Genomic DNA, 26,405 nt, shown 5'->3' with positions numbered 1-26,405 from the left:
TGTATTTAAAAAAATTCAATACAAACTATTTACAATGATAAGAAAAGAAAAGTAGGTTTTGATCTATATTATTACAACTCACTTTTTCTGGTTCATATCTCTACTCAGTTTTTGTGCCAACTCACTAATAAGTCTTCCATTGTAGTCCTTGATCTTCATTCTCTTGGAAACCCTTCAAGTGATCAGCCCGCTCTTCTCAACAACACTTATACCTTCTACTTAGATTCACTTTCCAATATTAGCATCACTTTTTCAAGCTTTCTCTTTTAACTTCACATTCACTCACACTTAAGCATTTCTGGTCAAGCTTGCTCTATATGCTATCTTCACACACATGCGTACACAGACGCACACATGCGCACACACACACACACACACACACACACACACACACACACACACACACAACTCACAACTCACAATACTGACACTTACACTAATTATTAGGCTCTTTATCTCTTTAAATAGACAATTTATATTTTACCATTTTCTACATCCACCATAGATCTTAGGGTTTACGATTAGGTTGAAATCAATTCATTGTATCTATCCATCTTCTTGATCTTCTTCTAGAAACTTCTCTCAAATATGTCTTTTAGGCTTTTACTTTTTACCTAATCCTTTCCTTGAATTTAATGATCCAACTCATCAGTCTTATCTTCAATGTAGTTTACATCCCCCAAGAAATCAACTGTGTTGGCTTGATCTCATGATTTCCTTGAATTCATTCGGATATTTCCACTCCACAATCTCTAAATTTTGACACTCAATCATCAATGAAATACTCAGTTGTAGTAATACTTTGTATCTTGGCACCAACTATCTCACTCGATGCATCCTAATGCTTGGCCACTCTAGATTTTCTTGACACTAACTGTAGCTCAATTGACACTAGCATTACCTAGTATTCCTAAGAATTTTACTCTCATTTTTGGCTTGGCTTATTTTTCTTGACATAAACAATCACTTTTCTTTATCAAAGTCTATCTAATCAAATGTCCATTTTAACTCCCTTTTCCTAACTCAACCTTTCCTTTGGGTGCTACTATTATATGAAACTTTTCTAATCCTCTTCATCTATCAAATAGATATGACATCTAGATTGGGTAGCAATATGTCTTATCAATAGATTTGACATCAATGAAAAAATAAAAATTGTTCCAATTCTAAGTCTCCAACAATCTCCCTCTTTGACATTGATGGCAACATCTCAATATCTCAATATGTAGTAGTATCACTTGTTAGCATATAATCCAACATATTTCAATCTGATTTTATTTTCTAAATTTTTCTTTCTAAAAATAATTCTCCCTTTTTTATTATTTCTCCCTCTTTTATGCAACTCTCTCTCTATTGTATTCTCTCCTTCTTTAGTCAATCTCTCCCACTATCGTAATCTTTAGTAATCTCTCCCTCTTTGATAATAATTCCAAAGACATTTAGCTATCTAAGCTGCAAACTTCTTCATACATCTCAATTATGCAGATTTTGCATGTTTGGGTTATTCTTGCCATCTATTTATGACTAATTTGTTAAGCTATATTGAATTATCTACCTCAGACATGTCCCAAAGTAAAGTTGTATTGCATCACTATGTAGAATATTCTTATTAGCACACATGATGCAATGCACCTTATCTTCTTAAGTAGCTTTGGCTAGGGGAATCACCCCTAGTTTATCTCTAAGATATTTATGAGCATGTTTGATAAAGGTTTTGTAAAGATATCAACAATTTGTTCTTTGGTATTCACATATTCTAGCTTCACTTCTTTGTCTTGAACCAAATCTCTCAAGTAGCGATAGTTGATTGCAATGTGCTTTTTCTTAGTGTGCATCACTTCATTCTTTTAAATTTTGATAGCACTTGTGCTAACACAATAGATAACCATTGGATATGTAATTTATTCTTTCATACCTTTTAGCATTTTATTGATCCACATTATGTTTGAATAATTCACTATAGCTACCACATACTCGGGTTTAGCTGTTGATTGGGAAATATAATTATGATTCTTGCTTGTCTATTACACCAATCTCTTTCCTAAATAGAATGCACCTCCACTAGTTTTTTTTTCTATCATCAATATTTCCTACCCAATCTGAGAAAGTAAACACTTTCAGTTCAAAGTCAATATTTCTTTTGTAATACAATCCAAAGTCTTTCATATCTTGCAGATACCTCATGATCATTTTCACTACCATTATGTGATTCTCTTAAGATTTTTTAAAAGTCTAGAAACTATTCCAACTGCTAAAGCAATATCTGGTCTTCTATAAAAAACATACTATAGTTTTCCAATCATGGATCTATATAGGGTCTAGTTCACATTAGTACAATCCTTATTCTTAGATAGCTTATGTCTTGTAGACATAGGTGTACTCACTAGCCTGGAATCTTCCATACCAAAAGTCTTTAATATCTCCTTGACATATTTGGATTGTGTAATGAAATACCAAACTTCATTTGACATACTTTTAATATAACAAAAATTTGATTTCACCAAACATACATGTTTCAAATTCCTTCTTTATTTCATCAACAAATGATTACCATAATGGTTCTTTTCCTCCATATGTGATATCATCAATAAATATTTCTGATAATAGTACTTCATTGTTCTTACCATTCTTCAAATATAGGTTATTGTTATTATTTGTCCTTTCAAAACCAATTTTCATCAAATAGTTATGAAATCTTTCATACCATGTTCTCGGGGCTTCCTTCAATCAATAAAGAGCTTTGTTCAATTTACATACCGTGTTCTTCTTGTTTGGATCCATAAATCCTTTAGGTTGTTCAATGTATACTTATTCCTACAGTATACCTTTTAAATATGTGGATTTGACATCCATTTGATATACCTTAAAATTCTTGTAGGCTAAATATGCAAGTAGAGTCCTGACTCTTTCAAGTCTTGTCACTGGAGCAAAAGTTTCTCCAAAATCGGCTCCTTCTTCTTGAGCTTAACCCTTGCATACCTATCTTTTCTTGTTTCTTGTTACTTCTCCATTCTCATTGAGCTTGTTCCTAAAAACCCACTTTACTCTAATGACCTTTTTGTCTTTAGGTCTTGGCACTAAGGTCCAAGTATTTTTCTTCCCAATCTACTCAATTTCTTCATTCATTGCATGGATTTGATCTTTATTGTCTAAAGAATAATTTACTCTTTTGGGCTCAAACTCACAAAGTAAGCATGTATCATCTTTGAGTCTTTTTCTAATCATAACACCTTATTCAACATCACCAATGATTTTCTCAGGTTTATGATCTCGTCTAACATATTTTGCTAGCTGGAGAAGTTTCCTTCTCTGTTCTTCTAAACTTTCATCTTGAAAATTTATCTCAAGTTCATTTTTTCTTTCTTGTTTAGGTTCTAGGTAATGTTCTACATGCTCAACATTTTCTATCTAATGGTCAACATTTCCCATATGTGGCTCGACACCTTCAGTCTGTATCTTCACACCCACTCTCTACTACTCGACAATTTGATTTTGTCTTTCATGATTTCTTGTCTATTGAGAGATTGTAACTTGATTTGTTTGATTATTAGGAGTGCTTGGAGCATCATCATCCACATAGATGAATATACTCTAGTCGTCAAGTTCTTAACATGTAGTGTCACTTCTTTATGTAAACTCGTCAAATTTCACATTTGCACTTTCCACAATTTTGTTGGTGTTAGAATTTAAACACTTATTGGCTTTGTTCTTGGTGAAATAACCTAAGAATATACCTTCATCACCTTTTCCACCATTCATATCATCTTTAAGTATATAATAGACCTACTACCAAAGATTTTGAAATATTTCACATTAGGGGCATAATCATACGATAGTTCAAAAGGTTTACCATTTCTACCTTTCTTGACTCAAGCACTCTATTTAGGGTATAGACAACAATACTAATTGCTTCTCTCTAATACTTCTTTGATACACTCTATTCCATCATTAATGTTCTTGCACACTTCATTATTGATTTGTTTCTTTGAGGAGGGCTCCTTGGTGTTGACATCTATTTTTAATTCCTCTATCATTGCAAAATGCATTTAACTCATTTGAAACAAATTCACCACCTTCGTCAAATCTTAAACACTTCAAACTATTTCCTATTTCTTTCTCTACTCTAGCCAAATACCACTTGAATAACTGAAAAAAGATCAAATTTAGCTTTAAGAAACATTATAGTCATCATCCTAAAGTAGTCATCAACAAATAGAATGAAAGATTTATCTCTGTAGTAGCTATGAACTTCAATGAGTCCACATAAGTCAGTATGAAACAATTCCAAAATATTAATAGAAGTCTATATTTTGCTCTTGAAACGAGACTTGGCCATCTTTCCCAATTGACTTTGCTTACCCATAGCATTATTAGGCTTCTTTAGTTTAGGTAACCCTCTTACTTTCTTTATCTTACTAATATTCACCAAAATGTCACATTGTCTCTTGTGCCATAACCAAGCATCTTCTTGTTGTGTAAACAAACATGTCTCACTTGATAGATCTAGATAGAAAATATTACCTTTTGTTTGATCACCACTTCCAACTACCTTACCATTAGCATCATGTATCTTGGCCTTCCTCTTGTGGAATTCAACTCTATAACATGATTTTTTTAGTTGTGAAACACTCAATAGATTATAGTTTAGTCTTTAAACCCAATAAACATTGTCACATGTTATCTTGTCAGTCAATTGAATAGTTTCTTTATCTTTCACAACACATGAAATATCATTACCAAATTTAACATATGCACCTTTGTATGGACCAATATCTTCAAATTTATCTTTACCACCAATCATATGATTAGAGCATCTACTATCTATTATCCATTTATCACTATTGTTTATAGATAAAATTAATACATTTTTCTCATCTTCGTTAGCATCTTCTTGCATAGCAAAATAGACAACTTCATCATCGCTACTCTTAGATTCATTGTTAGTTTCTTCTTCAACAATATAACAAGATTTCTTACCTTTTCCATCCTTTCTTTTCTTGTAGTCTTTGTCATCTCTTTTTCCTTTGTACTTCCTTTCATCCTTGTCCTCTCTATTTAAACACCTAATAGCAATATGACCAACTTTGTTGCATGAAAATTACCTACTAGATAATTTACCTTTATATTTATCTCTTCATCTTCCAAATATTTTTGCAATAAAGGCTTCAAGTTCATCAATGTCATCATTATAACTATCATTGCCAATCTTCACATATTTACCTTTCTTTTTGCTAAAAACTAATTGTGACTTGAAAGAAGATTCAATAGTGGCAAGTGTATAATTATCAAAGTTAGACACCTCAAAAGTAGTAAGCGTATCAAATACACCTTCTAAGGTCAAGTGGTTACCTGATGTGCAGATTGTAGAGACTATAATGACATATACAGGGATTAGAGTCCTCAATACATATTTGTTCATTCCATTATGTCTTTGCTATAAGTTGATTTTTCTTTGAGTCTTTAGAATATTGATAATCGAAATATATTAAGTTGTTGGAACTGTCTAGAGTAGAGTAGCGTACCACATCTGTGTCCGTTACATGTTGCAACAAGCTTTCAGATGCTCTAGTCAGCTGTCTTAACACAATCTTTTGTTGAGTAAGGTGGTCAAAACCATTAGCTGCAACCTGTATGTGGCACACCCTGCATATTCTTCTATAGTAATTGCACATTAGCTTGCAAAGAGTGGTCTTACCCATTCCACTGCTGCCATAAACAGGCACCGTCTGTGCACCTGAAGGCAACCTCGTCCCTTTGCAAGGTTGAAGTTGATTCATTTTACTGACCATCTCCTGCAAGATAGAAATGCAACTCTATTATTCAATAACATAAATTACTGCTGTAATTCTTTTATACATCAGAATGGGTACTAACCTGACAGATTCTTTCACCGCCCTTCACATAAGATAGATCTGCTGTGAAATAGGGAGGAACAATATCACATATGATCTCTACAACCATTCGTCTGTACTCTACTTCTCCCATCCCTTGCTCAAAAACAATGCCGTTGTATGATTTCAAAACCCTAATAGCATGTCTCCAAAAGCATACATCTGCTCGTCCATCTTTCGCGGCCCACTTTTTCCATGTTCTCACCCAGCGACGTTCATTCTCTGGATTTTTCAAATCGTCGGGAGAAATCCCGAAGAATAGAGGAAGGAGGTGCCTATTCTCTCTCGAGTTCTCTTGCAAAAAATGATGCAATTCGTGCATCGGCCAGATGGATCTAACGAAGAAATCCTCTGATAAAATAAATACCCCAACTTGGCACTTGGCAAGCGCTTCGTAAATATGGCGAGGGAAACATTTTCCATGAGGGAGACTCTGAGTATCTATAAAAGCATGACGATTTTGCCCTTGGAGATTGACCCACAGCTGCTCCGTAAAATGCTTTTGAGCTCCTGAGTGACCCAAGAAAATAGTGGGTGTTTCAAACCTGCAGCAGGAAATTGATATAATGGTGAATTGAATAAGTGGAACGGTAACAAACAGCTGAAGAAATACACGTTGATTTTACCCTTGATCGTTTGGTGTCATGTCATTCGAGATGGTAGTCAACCTTCTGTCTAAAAGTCCTCTTGATGAGAATTTTTGGAGCAAGCTAGGTTTATGTACTCCCGTCGAATGCCTCGTTTTATAACTCTGATCGACAGTCGTCATTCTGTCCAAAATTCCGCTTGATGTGGGTTTATTGTGCAAACAAGTTTGCTGCAGTCGGGCTTTGTTCTGGATCTTAAACATGATTTCCGAATGCCGTTTAAGAATTCAATCTGTTACTTAATCTGCGTTTCTTCTATATTGTGCTCACTGTCTAGGTTTTCGTTACGAAGAATGTGAATTATATATCAATTCTATTTAGAATATTAGACTGTTTAACAGTTGAAGTCTGTAGTCGGTGACACTAATATTGTGTCATAGCTTTTAATACTTTTAACGATAATCAAAGTCAACACATTTTGTGTTATGTTTCTCAATAATCAAAGTTAACACGTTTGGGTTTTCTTTTTTCATATTGATTTTTAAAATCAAAAGATGCATTCAACATACAATTATAATCACATCTTTCATAGAGTAACATCCAATTTCTCGAGTCTAAATTAACATCTATCATATTCAAAGAATACAGTTATTATATCTATGATTTCCGAATGTCGTTTAAGAATTCAATCTGTTACTTAATCTGTGTTTCTTCTATATTGTGCTCACTATCTAGGTTTTCGTTACGAAGAATGCCAATTATATATCAATTCTATTTAGAATATTAGACTGTTTAACAGTTGAAGTCTGTAGTCGGTGACACTAATATTGTGTCATAGCTTTTAATACTTTTAACAATAATCAAAGTCAACACATTTTGTGTTATGTTTCTCAATAATCAAAGTTAACACCTTTGGGTTTTCTTTTTTCATATTGATTTTTTAAATCAAAAGATGCATTCAACATACAATTATAATCACATCTTTCATAAAGTAACCTCCAATTTCTCAAGTCTAAATTAACATCTATCATATTCAAAGAATACAGTTATTACTGCATTTCATAGAAAGACAGTTATATCATTCATGTTCATGTGAATAAGATTTACTATTAAAATCAGTTTGACAAAATTTCTTAACTAAAAACTTGAAGTACCATCAAATGAAATTACTACAGAAATTGAAAACCACATACGTCAAAAAACTAAAATCGAAATCAAACTAGGGATGCTTCTGCAACCACTTGGGTTAGTCCACGAATACACTATAACAATTACACATGACGACTATCATCTAAAAACCGCTATATCAAAATCAAATAATGATCAAAATTAAATACCACCATATTTAAAATTAGGGCATCATCTACTACTGTAATAATTATGAAATCACTTACCATCAGTTTATTTAGGGCTTCTAATACCACTAATTCAAATAGGGCTTCCACTACCACAAATTCAATTTAGGGTTTCCAATACCACCTATTCAATTAGGGCTTCTACTACCATGGATTTAATTAGGGCTTCTGACCCCACTGTATCACTTAGGGTTCTAGTCATCACTCCATCAATTTAGAGCTTCAGGTTCCTATCCTTTTGATAGCTTAACTGTTTTCAATAAATAATTGAATGTATAGCTTATCTCTGCCTAATGCTTGATTGATATCGCGGAGAAAGGTGAAACATTGTTAGGGATTGAACCACCCAACCTCGAACCAAATCTTATCCCCACATGATCTCTAATGATAAAGGTCCTCCCTACTCGGAATAGACAAAGGTCATCTTGTGATATGAATATCAGGATTTAACTGTGTGATTTTGAGTCAAACTCGATGACCCATGTTTCATGAGTAGTGATTTGACATGAATCCATCTCTCATGAGAATAAATGGAACACTTAGCACTCATTGGATCTAGGTGATGCTCACTATTCATGAAACATGGGTCATCGAGTTTGACTCAAAATCACACAGTTAAATCCTGATATTCATATCACAATTTGACTAGCTGTGGAAATTATCTCCTACTTATCAAAGGTCATCTTGCCATCCACTAGGCTTCATAGTATTTTAACATGCAACTTGACAATAGGAGATCACAATTAAAGTATGAGTTATAATTAATTTATGTTAAAAATGATAAACGTTGTTCTATCATAATTGGCACTGATTCATGTTATTGATAATTCCTATCTCTCTTTTCGTCACCCATCTTCTTGGTTACATACTTGAGTAAGTCCTAGGTGTTTGGAATTCTTAGAACCACCAATTCTATCAATTATATAAAAGAATAACATGCATCCAAAATTTCACAATTTATGATCACATTATTATGTTTTTAAAGATTTTAGAAGTGATGTTTAATTAGTTAAATAATCATAATTGATTTCTCTTTAACTCCACCTCTTCACCATTTTACTGGTGTGAATTCCTTGGTGCTCTAATTTTCAAGATATTAGTTTCATCGTGGTGAGATATAAAATGACAAATTTGGATCTAAGCTGAGATGATTAGAATTTTACACATTTGAAAACTTCCACGACAAGGATTACATTAGTATTATATGTTGCAAAATGATTATATTTATTATCTTCTGAATTCATAATAATCAACATACATCATGCTATGGACTTGGTATGACTAATATCATACTACTAATGTTATACTTAAGAAATATAAATAAAAAAAATTTAGCGGTAAAAAGTATATATATACATTCTGTTTTATATGCATCGAACTTAAACATGAAAAGAGAATACAAGAAACATAGGTTACGGAAATGCCTTACATGACTCCTCTATTAAAATTTGGAAAGGCTTTCCCTTGGAAGGTTGTCTTAAATTTATGTTTTGTGACCTACAAGAAGGTATGAAGAGGAATGATTCGGCAGTAAATAATTCGAATACTAAGCTCTATTGTTTGGGTGGTACCAATAGTATTGAGTTCAAAGGAATAATAGAATGTGAGAGTGTCTGATACAATTATGAGAGTCTATAATATAGAGATGAGCCTAAATCTATATTTTTCTTTAGTTTAAAAAAATTCATTCGAATTTTCAAGATGACCATTCAAATTCCAATTATTAAATCGACTATGAAGAGAGAAAAGAATAAAAGAAAAATAAGTTGGAAAGAAGAATTAGAAGATTATAATTTGAAATTTATAATATTTCAATTATTATAACTCTAATATTATTATAATGTACAACTAAACATCACTCTATTAAATTATTATGTGATAATGATGCCAAATCATTTTTATATTATATTAATATCCATGCTTATAAATATTTATTAAAATAATATGATGAAAGATAAATTAAAATCCTTTTAGAGACTTTATATTTTTGACCCAATTGTTTTAATTAAATTATATATTTAAATAACTAATGCAAGTCTCGCAAATGTATCCCTTTTCAAGTCACCAGGGCCTCAACCTATTTACCTAGTGTTGGTGACGCTCTTGCCTAATTCTTTTCTAACAATGCTTCCACCCCTTCGACATGTTTCCTGCAAGGAAGTTCTATGTAATTAAATTATATTATCATAATAAATTATTTAATCATAAATAATCATATCAGTTAACCATCTTCTCATATCCATGAATTTGTGATAAATGATCAACTAACTTGCAATACTCACTTTGAAATTATAACGACTAACCATTTTACCATTTCTTAGGATTAGAACGAATTAAAAACCCAACTGAATTTATGTGAACCTCAAAGAATACATTTTAAATTAGGTCAAAAATTGGGATGTAACATACCATTCCCCTAGTGGTTCACCATCCTCAATGAACTTGAAATTATAATGAACATTATAAAGGAGTATTTTTAAAATTTGAATGTAATGTACTATTCTCCTTGTGTTTCAACATCCTCAATGTCCTCTATAATTTAGACACTTAAGGAATATTCCAAATACAAGATATATATAACATTGTCATATCATCTCTTTTCTCAATTGGATCAGAATCATAATCATAATCGAAACTCAAGATCCATTTTTACTTTAAAGTTTCCAGAGAAATACTTGCATGGTAACATAAAATTAAGCATGTACTCACCTGAGTTTACTTTATTGTACTTGGGGTTGTCTTAGCATCATTTGAGTTGATTCTATTTCATGTTCCTATAATACTCATATAGATACTCACCATCTCATTAGTTTGATTCCATATTGATATCTTCATTTAAGAGAATTTTCAAGGTTCAATGACTGAAAGTAAGTTAAGTATCCAAAATTGAAGTTCTTTAGCTAGCAAATTCTAGATCATAACTTGATCATAATTTTAATCACTTATACATACCATCGGGCATATGGCATTCATTATTGGGTAGATCATCCTTGCAACTTACAAATCACTAGGAATGGGTAAGTGAATCCATGTTTTTCCATTTACATGACTTTGGTCTTCATGTCCATCTCATAACATTTTGTTAGAATAGTCATCTCATGATAGAGTACAATAGCTTAATAAGTAAGATCAACATCATGCATATTATACATGTATAGCAATGTGTCAAAGGGATAAATACATGGCATACTATGAAAGATCATCAAATCAAGGCTGTAAGCATCTAAAACAATTCAAAAGATTCTCATGAGTAATTATTTGGAAATTCATCTTTTCCATTTCTAAGCTTTTAGGCTTCCATGCCCATCTTGTCAAAGTTTACACCTATAAACAAGCATTGATAGTTCCAATTATGCAAGTGTGTTTACTCCTTGCCAGAGCACATAACATTCTTGTTTAATCAACATCAAAAAGCATCATGGTTCACAATTTTTTTTTTCATTTAGTTTAAGTTCAAATAGGAAACAATTTATTTCTATCATTAATTGCATAAAGAATTATTTAGCCATCATGATGGATTTAGATAACTTTTTATTAAGATTATATAAACTGTTCTGGATTGCACAAGCCTCAGCCTAAACCATACTTATCCCTTACTCATTTTGACCTATTAGAATGTCTTCCTTAGGATGTTCATTAGTCCAGCCATTGGAGTATTTAGGTGGGTTGAAGTCTCAATAGTTATTTGCCAAAATAACTGAAGTATGTGGACAATCAACAAAGATCACTTGTTTGAAAAATCTGCCTAATTCCACCTTGACCAAGGATTTTAAAATTTGGGTCACCAAACCTGATCTCCACCACTCGACTTGACAATCCTTTTTATCTTCTTACTTAGGTTTCATCTTTATGATATTATATTTTATTCATTTGTCCATTTTATATCATCTTGGCCTTCCTAGCTATTCTGAAAGATTTTTGAGTGTGTTTTTCCAATTTTAATTGCAATATCCATTGTGGAAAATAAATCTTTTTCAACATTTACATTTTCAGTTTCTTAGAAATAGTGTTGGACCCAAGGTTTTAGCATTGAACCTGGCACTCTAATACCATATGTAGCATCCATCTCCTCAAGTCTAAATTAACACCTATCATACTCAAAGAATACAATTATTAGTTCATTCCATAGGAAGACAGTTATATCATTCATGTTCACGTGAATAAGATTACTGTTAAAATTAGTTGGACAAAATTTCTTAACTAAAAACTTGAAGTACCATCAAATGAAATTACTTCAAAAATTGAAAACCACATACCTCGAAGTATTGAGATCGAAATCAAACTAGAGATGCTTCTACAACCACTCAGGTTAGTCCATGAATACACTATAACAATTACATGTGATAACTATCATCTAAAAACCACTATATCAAAATCAAATGATGATGACAATTAAATACCACTATATTTAAAATTATGGCATCATATACCACTATAATAATTAGGGCATCATTTATCATTGATTCATTTAGGGCCTCTGATAACATTGATTCAATTAGGGCTTTCGCTACCATGGATTCAATTTAGGTTTTTCGATACCACTGATTCAATTAGGGCTTCATCTACCATGGATTCAATTAGGGCTTCTAAGCCCACTGTATCACTTAGGACTCTAATACCATATATAACATCCACTTTCCCAGGTCTAAATTAACATCTATCATACTCAAGGAATACAGTTATTACTTGGTTCCATAGGAAGACAATTATATCATTCATGTTCATGTGAATAAGATTTATTGTTAAAATTAGTTAAAAAAAAATTCTTAACTATAAACTTGAAGTATGATCAAATGAAATTACTATAGAAATTGAAAACTACATACCTTGGAAAAGTGAGATCGAAATCAAAATAGGGATGCTTCTGCAACCACTCGGGTTAGTCCATGAATACACTATAACAATTACACATTAGAACTATCATCTAAAAATTGCTATATCAAAATCAAATGATGATTGCAATTAAATACTACTATATTTAAAATTAGGGCATCATATACCACTGTAATAATTAGGGCATCATTTACCATTGGTTCATTTAGGCCTTCTGATACCACTTATTCAAATAGGGCTTCTACTACCACAGATTTAATTTAGGGCTTTTGATACCATTAATTTACTTAGGGCTTTTGATACCATCAATTAGGGTTTTAATACATTAGGGTTTTTTATACCATCAATTTAGTGCTTTAGGTTCCTTTCCTTCTGATTGCTTAACTATTTTCGATAAATAATTGAATGTATAGCTTATCTCTGCCTGATGTTTGACTGATATCTTAGAGGGAGCTTAAACATTTTTAGGGGCTTAACCACCCAACCTGGGACCAAATCTTATCCCCACATGATCTATAATGAGAAAGGTCTTCCCTACCTAGAACACATAGGGATCATCTTACCATCCATTGGGCTTCCTGGTATTTTAACATGCAACTTGGCAACATGAGATCACAATTTAAGCATGAGTTATTAATTAATTTATATTAAAAATGATAAATGTTGTTCTATCATAATTGGTACTGATTCATGTTATTGATGATTCCTATCTCTCTCTTCATCATCCATCTTGTTGGCTACATAGCTGACTGAGTCCCAAGTATTCAGAATTTTTAGAACCACTTGTTCTATCAAATATATAAAAGGATCACATGCATCCAACATTTCACAATCTGTGACCACATGATTATGTTCGTAAAGATTTTAGAACTCATGTTTAATTAATTAATTAATCATAATTGATTTCTCTTTAACTCCACCTCTTCACCATTTTACTGGCATCATCACTTGGTGAATTCCTTGGTGCTCTGATTTTCAAGATATCATTTTCACTATGGTGAGATATAAAAGGATAAATTTGGATCTAAGCTAAGATGATTAGATTTTTACATATTTGAAAAACTTCCACGGCAAGGATTACATCAGTATTATATGTTGCAGAATGATTATATTTATTATCTTTTGAATTCCTAACAATCAGTAGACATCATGCTATGGACTTGGTGTTACTAATACCATTTTACTTATTTTATACTTAAGAAATATAAAAATAGAGAATCTAGCGATGAAAAGTATATATATACATTATGTTTTATATGCATCGAACTTAACATGAAAAGAGAATACAAGAAACTTAGGTTACAACAATTCCTTATGTGACTCCTCTATTAAAATTTGGAAAGGCTTGCGCTTGGAAGGTTGTCTTTAATTTATGTTCTGTGACCCATGACAAGGTATGAATAGGAATCATTCGGCAGTAAATAATTTGAATACTAAGCTCTATTGTTTGGGTAGTACCTACAGTAATGAGTTTGAAAGTAGAATGGAATGTGAGAGTGTGTGATATGATTATGAGAGTCTATAATATGGAGATGTGCATGACTCTATGACTTCCTTCAATTTAAAAAAATCCTTTCAAATCCCCAGGATGACCATTGGGATTCCAATTATTAAATCAACTATGAAGTGAGAAAATAATAAAAGAAAAATAAGAAGTTGGAAAGAAGAATTTGAAGATTATAATTTGGAATTTATAATAATTCAATTATTACAACTCTAATATCATTATAATGTACAACTAAACATCACTCTATTAAATTATTAAATGATAATAGTTCCAAATCATTTTTATATTATATTAATATGAATACTTATAAATTTTTATTAAAATAATATGATGAAAGATAAATTAAAATCCTTTGAGATACTTTATACTTTTAACCCAATTATTTTAATTAAATTATATATTTAAATAACTAATGTGAGTCTTACAAATGTATCCTATTTCAAGTCGCCAGGTCCTCAAGCCATTTTCCTAGTGATGGTGATACTCTAGCCTTTGACATGTTTTCTGCAAAAAAGTTCTCTGTACTTAAATTATATAAATAATCATATTGGTTAACCATATTCTCAATTATATGAATTCATGATAAATGATCAACTAACTTGTTATCCTCAATTTGAAATTATAATGACTAACCGTTTTACCATTTCTTAGGATTATAATGAATTAAACTACCAATTGACTTCATGTGAACCTCAACAGCTACATTTTAAATTAGGTCAAAAATTGGGATGTAATGTTAGGATTAAAACACAAATAGAAATAACAATTATATGCAAATATAATAAAATTAAAAAAAAGATCAGAAAAGAGCACAAGACACCAAGATTTAACATGGTTCACCCAGTACCTAGGTTACGTCCACCAAATAGCAAATCCAATATTGTTATGATCTAGTAATTATAAAATGAATACAATCTATAATCCCTTACAGCTCAATACTTTCGCAAGAACCAATTTAGCATCATAACAAAATGAAACAATCTCTAACCGTAAGCTCTTTCATATAAGTATTTTTACTACTTTATGGTTATAATTAATAATTACATGTGACCCAAAATCTTGATAAAATAGGGCCAATTTTTTTTTGAGCCCCAAAGAATTTATGATGTATAGTACTTTCTTGATCAATCACCACAATCTAACAATCTCCCACTTGGGGACTGATCATTCTCCACACTAAACAACAATCTCCCACTTGGAGACTAATCTTGTAGCAATACTACTACCACATGGGGCTCCCACTAGATCAAACCACCTTAGACTATGCTTTTCTTTTATTCATGTTCAATCTAGAAGACCAACCAAAGCTAAAGAGGAGTTCAACTTCTCCCTTGTTACCACCTTTTCCAACATATCTGTTGGATTGCCATTTGTATGTATCTTCTCTAGCTTTAATTGTCCATCCTTCAAAATTGACCAAATGAAATGGTACTACAACTGTATGTGTTTGGTCTTTGAATGTAGAGATGAATTCTTTACAAGATGAATAGAACTCTTACTACCTGTAAAGAAATAATTATCCTTTTGAGGATGTCCCAATTCTTCCAAGAAGAACTGAAGCCATATCATCTCCTTGGCTGTCTCTGTAGCAGATTTATACTCTACCTCTATAGTGGATAAAGCATTAACCTTCTGTAACTTGAAAGCCCAACTCACGGCTGCCCCACCAACAGTAAAGACATAACTTGTAGTACTCCGTCTAGTATCAATATCCCCTACCAAATTTGAGTCAACAAATTAGTACTAGAGCTCCCAAAGTGTAAACACTTATTGGATGTTCCTCTCAAATATCTAAGAATCCATTTGACTACATTTCAATGTTCAATTCCTGGGTAACTCATATACCTACTAATGACTCCCACTACATGTGTAATATCTAGCCTAGTACATACCACATCATACATCAAGCTTCCTACAACTAAAGTATAGGGTACCTTGAACATCTTATCCTGCTCTTCCTGTGTCTTAGGACACATCTCCTTAGTCAACTTTAAATGACTAAGTAAAGGTGTGTTAACAGCTTTAGCATTCTCTATAGAGAAATGTTACAACACCTTCTCAACATAATCAGCCTGAGATAGCATCAATGTTCTATTCTTCCTATCTCTACAAATCTTCATACCAAGAATTTGTTTTTTTGCCCTCAAATCCTTCATAGCAAATGCATGTGCTAGTTGGTGTTTCAGCCCCTTAATGTGATCTATGTTAGAGCCAGCTACAAGAATATCATCAACATATATATATTAATTAATGTAGATATCATCATCCAACCTCTTAAAGTAGACACAATGATCTAAATGACACCTATTGTATTTATGCTCATGCATAAAATTGTCAAATTTTAGATACAATTGCCGAGGTGCTTGCTTCAAGCCATATAAACTTTTCTTCAATTTGCACACTAAGTTCTCCTTACCTTTGACTACAAATCCTTGTGGCTGAGCCATATATATCTCTTCATCCAAATCTCTATGAAGAAAGGTTGTTTTAACATCAAGCTGCTCTAAATAAAAAAATTCAGTAGCCACAAAACTTAAAACATAACGGATAGAAGTCATTTTAACAACAGGAGAAAATATCTCATCAAAATCAATGCCCTTTTTCTGTACAAATCCTTTTACAACTAACCTGGATTTAAATCTTTTCTTACCTCCTTCCTCTTCTTTTAACCTGTAAACCCACATATTCTGTAAAGCCCTTTTACTTGTAGGGAACTTGCATAAATCTCATGTCTTATTCTTTAGCAAAGAGTCCATTTCATCTTTCATTGTAGGATCCTACTAAATCTCAGCATCCACCTGCATAGCTTCATCATAACATTCAAGTTCACCAGCATCAATAAGTAAAATTGAATACAAAGAGGGAGATAATCTTTCTGGAGATCTACTTTGCCTTGTTGGCTATTTAACATTCATCAACGTTTGTGGTATTTTTTGTTATGATTGTTGCACATCATGAGGAATGGTTGGAACATCAGCTTTTGGAGTATCATCTAGCACTACATAATCATCTTCTTTCCTCTCATGTTGCTGCAACAGATCTTTTTATAACTCATTCTTATTAAATATGACATTCCTACTTCTTACAATTTTCTAATTTTCAAAATACCAAAGCCTATAACCAAATTCATTAATACCATATCCAAAAAATACACATTTATTTGACTTAGCTTCCAGCTTAGTTCTATTTTCAGGATCTATGTGAGCAAATGCTTCACAACCGAAGGTTTTGCGAAAAGAATAACTCACCTTATTACTAGTCCATGCTTTCTCTAGAATACCACAATCCAAAGGAGTAGAGGGACCTCTATTAATAAAATTTATAGTAGTATTGATATCCTCTACCAACATTTGTGAGGGCAACCCAACATGCAACCTCATGCTCCTTGCACACTCCATTATAGTCTTGTTCATACGTTCAGCCACTCCATTTTCCTCTGGGGTCCTTGGAATACTTTTTTTTCTATAAATATGATTAGTGGAGCAATAATCCTCAAATTCATGAATGCAATACTCACCACCATTATTAGATCTGAGACATTTTAATTTCTTACCAGTCTCATTTTCAACCAAGCATTTCCATTTTTTAAAAATTTGAAATACATCAGATTTCTATCTAAGGAAATAAACCCATACTTTTCTAGTTGCATCATCAATAAATGTAACATAATAATGAAAGCCACCAAGGGAAGATACCTAAGCCGGTCCCCATTCATCGATATGCACAAGCTCTAATTTCTCCTTTTTGTTTTCCTTCCCAGTCTTTACAAAACTCACTCTCTTTTACTTTTGATACACAAAACTTTCATAGAAATCCATATTAACACATTTTAGACCTGGTAAAACTTTCTTTGAATGAAGTACTTTTATTCCTTTCTCACTCATGTGCCCAAGTCTATTGTGCTACAACGCTGTATTAGAATCTACAATAGCTATTTGTTTTCCCTGCTCAACTATAGCAATTGTTCCTAAACATTCATTTTTATCTGATACAATTAAAGTAGAAGGAACAATATGACCTGTACAAAGATATAAGGTGCCTACTTTCACACCTTTTGCTACTACAAGAGAACCTTTTGAAACCTTCCAATTTTTATATTTAAAAGTAACTACACAACCCTCATCACCAAGTTGCCCTACTAAAATTAAATTCCTACTCAACCTTGAAACATGTCTTACCTCATGTAGTAGCTAATGATTCCCATTCTGCAACTTAATCTTAATTTTCCCCTTTCCAACAATTTGACAGGGTTCATTATCCCCAAAATAAACAAGCCCAAAATTTCCTTGGACATAATCAATAAATAACCTCTATGAGGTGTAGTATGAAATGAAGCACCAGATTCTATAACCCATGAATCATCAATACTTTCTAAAGATAGAAGCAAAGAATCCTCTTTGGATTTTTTACATACCACATTTTCCTCCTTGTCTCCATGTGATTTATCACCTTCATTTTTCTTTCAATTCCATCAATCTTTCTTCTTATGACTTGATTTCCCATAGTACTAGTAATCATTCATTCCTCTTTATTGAGACCTCCTCCCCTTTGACTTTCCTCTTGATTTCCCATGATTTCCAGAATTACTTCCTCTCTCAGTCGTTATGCCCCTACTTTGTGCATTCAAAGCACTTCCTAATGTAGATCCACTTGAGGATTTCCTAAGAGTTTCCCCACTCAAAACAACACCGATCACGTCATCATATTTTTAGGTACTAGATCTAGGAATAGAATTACTCACAGCCATTACCAAGCCATTCCAACTTTCGGGCAAAGAACACAAAATCAAGAGAGCCCTAATTTCTTCATCAAAATTGACACCCATAGAAGATAACTAACTAGTAATAGTATTAAACTCATTTAAATAATTTACAATAGATCCACCTTCTGTCATGTTCATATTAAATAAATGCTTCATGAGAAATACCTTGTTTGAAGTGGAGGGCTTTTCATATAGTTTCACTAGGGTTTGCATCAATTTTTCTGTCATCTTCACTTTTGTAATAGTAAATACCACTGATGGTGCCAAGCATAATTGAATGCTTCTAAGTGCCTTTCTGTCCAAAAGATCCCATTCATCATTTGATATAGATCCTTGATTCTTGGCTTTTCCTTCTAATGGCTTCCATAAATCCTTCTGATAAAGATAGTCTTCCATTTGCATCGTCCATAACTGAAAGTTCTACCCATTAAACCTATCAACCCTTAGCTTAGCCTTGTTTTCCATTGCTCCCACTTAACTGTGAGACTCCCACTCAATTGTGAGACTTTCCTATAGAGGATAACTGAAAAAACAAGCTTTCTTTGATACCACTTGTTAGGATTAAACCACGAACAAAAGGAACAATTACATGCAAATATAACCAATAACAAAAAATAGTAGATCACACAGAAAAGAGCACAAGACACAAAAATTTAACGTAGTTCACCCTATCCCTGGGCTACATCCACCAAATAGCAAGTCCAATATTATTATGATTCAAAGATTATAACCTGAATACAATCTATAATCCCTTACAGCTCAATACCACTGCAAGAAGCAATTTTGCATCACAACAAAATGAAACAATCCCTAACCCTAAGCTCTTTTATACAAGTATTTTTACCACTTTATAATTAATAATTACATGTCAGCCCAAAATCTCGATAAAATAGGGCCCAAATTATTTTTTGAGCTCCAAAGAATTTATGAAGTATGTACAGTACTTTCCTGATCAGTCACCACAATCTAACATGTAACACATAATGTCTTCCAATATATGACTCTACTAAATCTTCCTCCTATTTTAAGTTTGATTTACTCTCAATTAAACTTTTCTTATTAACAAGGAATAACAATTTATTCTTGACTATCAGCAGCAATCTATAGAGAGGAAAAAATGATTACTCATGCTTGTTAGTGAGTGTGATGATGTTAACACATATAAGTTAATTGATCGTATTTCTAGATATGTCTTTTTAAAGGAACTATTTCTTGTTTTCTAAGTGTTTTTGTCATGTAGATTCTTTACTACTAGCTTCTTCCTCCCCATATACCCATGCTACTAGATTTCTGGAGACTTATTTACTTGTCAAATAAATTTATTAATTTTATCTACACCTCCACCTCTAGTTATTCAACCTTTATCAACATGGGCATATATACTAAGTTATTGAAAGTTATGCCCCATGTCAAGCTACATTTTTTTTAATCAAAAACAAATATGTACAAGGTACTTTGTGCATCCATTAGCTATCTTAGGAAGATACTTTGCTATCTTTAGTCTGATAGATGGTTGCTCCTTATTGGTCGGTGTTGCCACCTCCTCCCTTTTCCTAGTATATATAAGCATGCTTCCTGGCTTGTATTTTTGATCGATTTCTTTTGGATCCTCTTAATGCTATTTTACTTCTAGTATTTATAGTACTCTCTTGGAGACTAACTCTATGTTTCTATTATGATTTTATATCATTTGCATTCATAGTTTAGATATCTATTATTTGCACTAGTTTTCTGAGTTATCAATCTTTTCAGATTCTAATATGGTATCAGAGCTTTTCTATGTGCAAGAGTAGATTTTAGTTTCCTTATTTCAGAGATTTGGGGGGGGCTAATAAATTTTATTGTAGTTTTAAAAAAAAAATGTATGCTCTTCTCTTGCATCTTTGGATGATCTTGAGAATAAAAAAAGTTTTGACAAATACATTTTTTTCTCTAGGATTTCAATCTCAAATCTAACAACCAACGTGCATATTTGGAGTTTTCAATCAGTATTGTAGGTTCCAACATGCCATTGATGGACTTAGGAAGCTGATCCAGCATTTGCATGTCATATTTTGGTTGCTGGGGTCATTTCTTGATTTATGGAGCTATTTTTTACTGTTAAAGGCGTCTGATTTACACTATAGCAACATCTTCTTTACATCAATAAGAAAATCTCTTCCTGGGTTTTGTTCGCAACACCAAAAAACTATCTAGGTATCTTTTAGTTTTTGCATGTAAGCTCAATATTTTATATAATCGAGCATAGAAAGCTACAGTCATACCCCTGTCCATTGGCAGCCGCAGATTTGAACGTAGTTTTCAAATGTCTCATTCTTGCTCATATGGACTCTAATTTTGAGGATTCTTATTATGACCTTGGCTATTTTTTTGTGCTCTATCCACTAGTGGAGCTATTTTTTAATTTTCATGCATAAATTCTTCAGAAATTGCAAATTCTTAGTTGTGACTATGCACAGTTCTCATTTTGGAAATTTTGGAGGATCATAACTTTCTCATATGACCTCGTATTAGGGTGATTCTTTTTTTGAAAGTGCATAATTTTATGAGTAGATTAAAATGGTGCTATTTGTTTTTTTGATTATTGTGCCCAAATTTCACTTTTAAAATATGCTCTTCATGAGGGTTTGTAATGCATTGAAATGAAGACCACTAATTATTTCTTTCTAGTGGTAGTTGTAAATGCACTAAAATAAAGTGCTGAATCATATTTCTTTGGGGGGGTTCTTTGATTGAGTAAAAGGGGGGGCATTTTCATGGCTAGATTCTCTTTTTTTGGCATTTCTTCTCTGCATTTCTTCATCATGGATCAAACAAATATGCCCATCCTAACTCCATACAATTACTTTGGGTGGAAATCACGCATGAAAATTCACTTAAAGAAAGTTGGATTAAATAGGATAACTATGGGACTTGAAAATGAACCTACTAAAGATGAAGACAACCCTAAGTGGTTTAACAAATGTGATGAGGCATATGGAACATTGTGTTTGTCTATTTCTGCTAATTTTCTATTTCACATTGAATCTTTGAATACACCAAATGAAATATGGTTAAAGCTACAAACACTATTTGGTACACAAGATTCAATAAGGGGTAATATGTTGGAAAATGAACTACTTAGTTTAAGTCTAGGCAATTTCAACACAATCTAGGATTTCTTCACTAAATTGAAGTCACTAAGGTTGCAATTAAAACAATGTGGAATTGAAAAGAAAGATGAACAAATGATTCTTAGTATTCTCTCTAAGCTAAGTTCAGAATATTTTGTGTTTGTCTCCACCTTCTATGCTACTAAGGGTGTACTTGGTACTCAATTCACCATGCCATCTTTAGATGATTTTTCTATCAATCTCACTCAAGAATAGGAAAAGCTAATCCAGATGGGCACTCTTAAGTCCTCTAAGTCACATGCCTTAGCTACCAACAAAGGCACAAAAGAACAAAAAGGACAAAGTAGTAACAAAAATAGTAAGGATGAGAAATAAAATAATAGTGAGGAAGAGAAGGATCAAATACTGGTTGCTTCAAAAGCAACTATTCATACCTCATCTTCCAATGGCAATAAGCCCAAGAAAGAAAAGGTCAAATGTGCCTATTGTAAAAGACCTAGTCATGATGAACATACATGTTTGAAGAAACAAATTGACCACTTGACATACATTCTTGAGAAGAATAATATCAATGTTCCTAAGTCTATCAAACAAAGTTCTAATGAAGGGTCTAAGAGGGAAAAATAAAATAGCAAGGGGAAAGGAAAGGGCAAGACCCTTTTTGCAGTTGCTTCCTCACCATCCACTTAGGTTCTTGATTCAAGTGCTTCACACCACATGGCTTCATCTAAGGAAGAACTTGCATCCTTGGAGCTATGTACCATGCCTTCTATTTTGATTGGTGATGACACACCTATTGAGGTGTGCGGGAGAGGGTCTTTTGATGTGGGAGATGACACATTCCACGATGTTCTTTATGTACCCTCATTGTCAACTAATCTCCTATCACTATACAAGATCACTCACATAGGTTCAAGCAAGTGGGTTGAATTCACTCCTGATTCAGTGGAGATATGTGAGTTGCATAGTGATTCTATAGTTAGAGTTGGAAGAGCAAATCATCAGTCATGACTCTATCTATTTTCTCACTTTGTTCCTGATCCTTCTTCATCTATTTTTCTCATTCACTCTAATGATGTGAGTAAATTATGGCATGAGCGGTTTGGCCATCTTAACTTTTGCTATTTGCATTATCTCAACTAGTAGAGCATGGTCATAGGGTTGCCTTCGATTTATTTCTCAAGTGGTGTTTGCCAAGGTTGCATTCTTGGTAAGCATCCTAAGGAAAATTTTGACAAAAGTAAGGCATGAAGAGCTTCACAGATACTAGAGTTAGTTCATAGTGATTTGGTTGGTCCATTTTAGCATCCTTCTTTTAGCAGGGCCAAATATGTCCTCACATTCATTGATGACTTTTTTTGATATACTTTGGTGTACTTTCTCAAATAGAAGCTATAGGTATTTGATCATTTTTAGGACTTCAAAATTTTTGTAGAGAAGCAATTCGGGAAAGCCATCAATGTTTTGTGCATAGATAATGGTGGTGAGTATGTCAACCATCGGTTTGAAATATTTTGCACTTTAGAGGGGATTGATTTACAAAATTCAGTTCCATACAATCCTCAGCAGAATGGTGTTGCAAAATCAAAGAATAGATCCTTGAAAGAAATGGAAAACTATATGATTCACTCTAGATCTCTTGCACCAAAGTATTGGGTAGAAGCCATTAACTGTGCTTGCTATATCCAAAATCATGTTTCTCACTAAGCCTTGAAGGGAGTTACTCCTTTTGAAGCTTGGAATGGTCGAAAACCATCAGTTAAGCACTTTCAAGTTTTTGTCTCTCTTGCATGGGCCCAAATTCTTGCAGAGAAACACAAGGCCTTGGATCCGCAGAGCAAACCTTGCATATTTGTAGGTTATCTTGATGGTGTGAAGGGTTATCGGTTACTCCACCCTACTACACATGAGTTGTTCATTGAGAGGAGTGTTTAGTTTGAGGAGGGACCTTCAAGCTTCCTTTCTATCACTTCTCCAACTCTTTCTACTTTGATAGTGGAGTCACTTGGAATACATGACAACTCTTCCGATGGGTCAGATTCACTTGAACAGTCTTCCACCTACACTTCTAATGCAGAGGGTGATATAGAGGACTCATTTCATTCCTCTCCTAGTCATCATTTGCAAGTTGATGATTCTCCTCCAAATTCTTCATCTTATAGTCCACTTTGCGCTAGATAGATCTTGTAGTCTCTAGGTGATTGGGTTAGGGATCTATCAGACACCAGGTGGACTCATTCATAATTCTAAGATGCTCCACATGTCTTCATTGCTATTGCCTCAAATCCATAGTCCTTTCATGAGGCTTCTGGTATTCTTGAGTGGGATATAGCTATGTAGGAAGAGTATAGTTCCTTGATGAGGAACCACACTTGGGATCTTCTCCCTCTTCCTAAGAGAAGAAAACTTGTTCAATGTAAGTGGATCTATTGAAAAAAATTTGCAGCAGATGGGTCAGTTGACAAACACAAGGCTCGCTTGGTCACTAAAGGATTCTGCCAGGTTCTTGGGATTGACTACTCTGCGACTTTTGTGCCAGTTGCCTGAATGAATTCTATTTGACTTGTTCTTGCCATTTCTACAACTAATCATTGGGAAGTACATCAGATGGATGTGAAGAGTGTTTTTCTTCATGGTGACTTTCATGAGGAGATCTACATGGAGTAGCCATAGGGTTTCCTTCAAGATTCTTCACTTGTGTGCCATCTTTGAAAGTCTCTCTATGGTCTCAAACAGGCTCCTCAAGCCTGGTATGCCAAGATGGACTCCTTTCTTCTATCAGTTGGGTTCACTCAGTGCCATTCTAATCCTAATGTCAACATTCTACAACAAGGTGATTCACTCCTATTTTTGGGTTTGTATGTTGATGACTTTCTAATCACAGGAAGTTCTTCACCCACCACTAAGGTTGTCAAAGTTTCCCTTCAAGATAGTTTCTTGATGCTTGACTTGGGCTTATTGCATTACTTTCTTGGGATTTAGATCTTTCAGTCTCCTTCTAGGATCACCATCACATAGTCCAAGTATGCTCTAGATTTACTCTTGAGGTTTCATATGGCTGACTGTAAGCCTACTCCAACTCCCTTCCTTTTTGGAGTCAAACTTGAGGCTCAATGTTCTTCTCCACTTGTTGATGGCACTTTGTATCACCACTTGTTGGGAGTCTCATTTATTTGACTCATACGAGACCTGACATCTCATATGCTGTAGGCATGGTCTCTTAATTCATGCATGAGCCTCATGAGCTACACTGGAGAGTAGCCAAGTGAATCCTTCACTACATTTAGGGGTCTCATAGTTATGGGATTCACTATGCAGCAGGTAGTGAGCTTGATTTGGTGGGCTACATAGATTTAGATTAGGCAAGTGATTCTGAGGATCGCAAGTCTACTTCAGGTTATAGCTTCTCACTTAGTTTCGGTCCTATTTGTTGGTCGAGTAAGAAGCAGTCTACTATTACTCTATCTTCTACTGAGGCTAAGTATCGAGGGGCTGTGAATGCTACCACTAAGGCCATTTGGCTTCAACATCTTCTCACTAATTTTGGTATCTAGATCAAATGGCCATTAGTCCATATTTTGTGACAACTAGAGTGCCATTTAGATCTCACAAAATTTGGTCCATCATCAACAGACCAAACACATTGAGATCCACATGCACTACATTTGGGAGCTCATCCATGGTCATTTCATTAACCTTCACTATTGTCTGACATCCAAGCAAGTTGCTTATATCTTCACCAAACCCTTCACTGAGAGCAAGTTCCTTCATTTGCTAGCTTTTCTAGGGGTTGGATGCTTCATCTTTTGGCGCGGCCTCTTCCCCTCACTTGGAGTCCTGATTATTTTTTCAGGGTCTCTTCTCTATCTTTTGGGGGAATTTTATGTGCATGGGTACCTCATCAGGCCTAACTTGTCGGGACCCATTTCTCCATCCATCTAAGCTTCACTTATGGGGGGGTGTTAGTGTAGTTTTTTAATTTCCTAGTGGGTTTTTTTTTCCCCTTTATTGCTACACTTTCAATAATCTTGCTTAGGTTAATAAAGCATGTCTTATTTAGAAAGTGGTTGTGAGGTGCCACCTTCCTACATGTGAGAATCCATTAGCTATCTTAGGAAGATACTTTACTATCTTTAGTCTGATAGATGGTTGCTCCTCATTGGTCGGTGTTGTCACCTCCTCCCTCTTCCTAGTCTATATAAGCATGCTACCTAGCTTGTATTTGTGATCGATTTCTTTTGCATCCTCTTAATGTTATTTTGCTTCCAGTATTTATAGTACTCTCTTGGAGACTAACTCTATGTTGCTATTATGATTTTATATCATTTGCATTCATAGTTTAGATATCTATTATTTG

The 26,405-nt window shown here is 33.5% G+C and overlaps 1 protein-coding gene across 1 annotated transcript in view; it reads right to left on the bottom strand.

Annotated features, from left to right (window-relative positions):
• LOC149528198 (disease resistance protein Roq1-like) overlaps positions 1-26,405 on the bottom strand; it is an 89,139-nt gene that overhangs the window by 29,804 nt on the left and 32,930 nt on the right. Inside the window, exons 3-4 of the mRNA XM_089809960.1 lie at positions 5,875-6,436; positions 5,523-5,792 (exon numbers count right to left, since the gene is read on the bottom strand). Of these exons, the coding sequence (XP_089666086.1) occupies positions 5,523-5,792; positions 5,875-6,436 (832 nt within the window). The remainder of the gene's footprint in view (positions 1-5,522; positions 5,793-5,874; positions 6,437-26,405) is intronic.

The sequence above is a fragment of the Cupressus sempervirens genome, chromosome 11 (assembly GCF_028749045.1).
Source record: "Cupressus sempervirens isolate cs-2001-9-10 chromosome 11, ASM2874904v1, whole genome shotgun sequence".
Lineage (NCBI taxonomy): Eukaryota > Viridiplantae > Streptophyta > Pinopsida > Cupressales > Cupressaceae > Cupressus > Cupressus sempervirens.
Note: the sequence above shows the minus strand (reverse complement) of the source record. Positions and strands in the feature narration are given on the sequence as shown.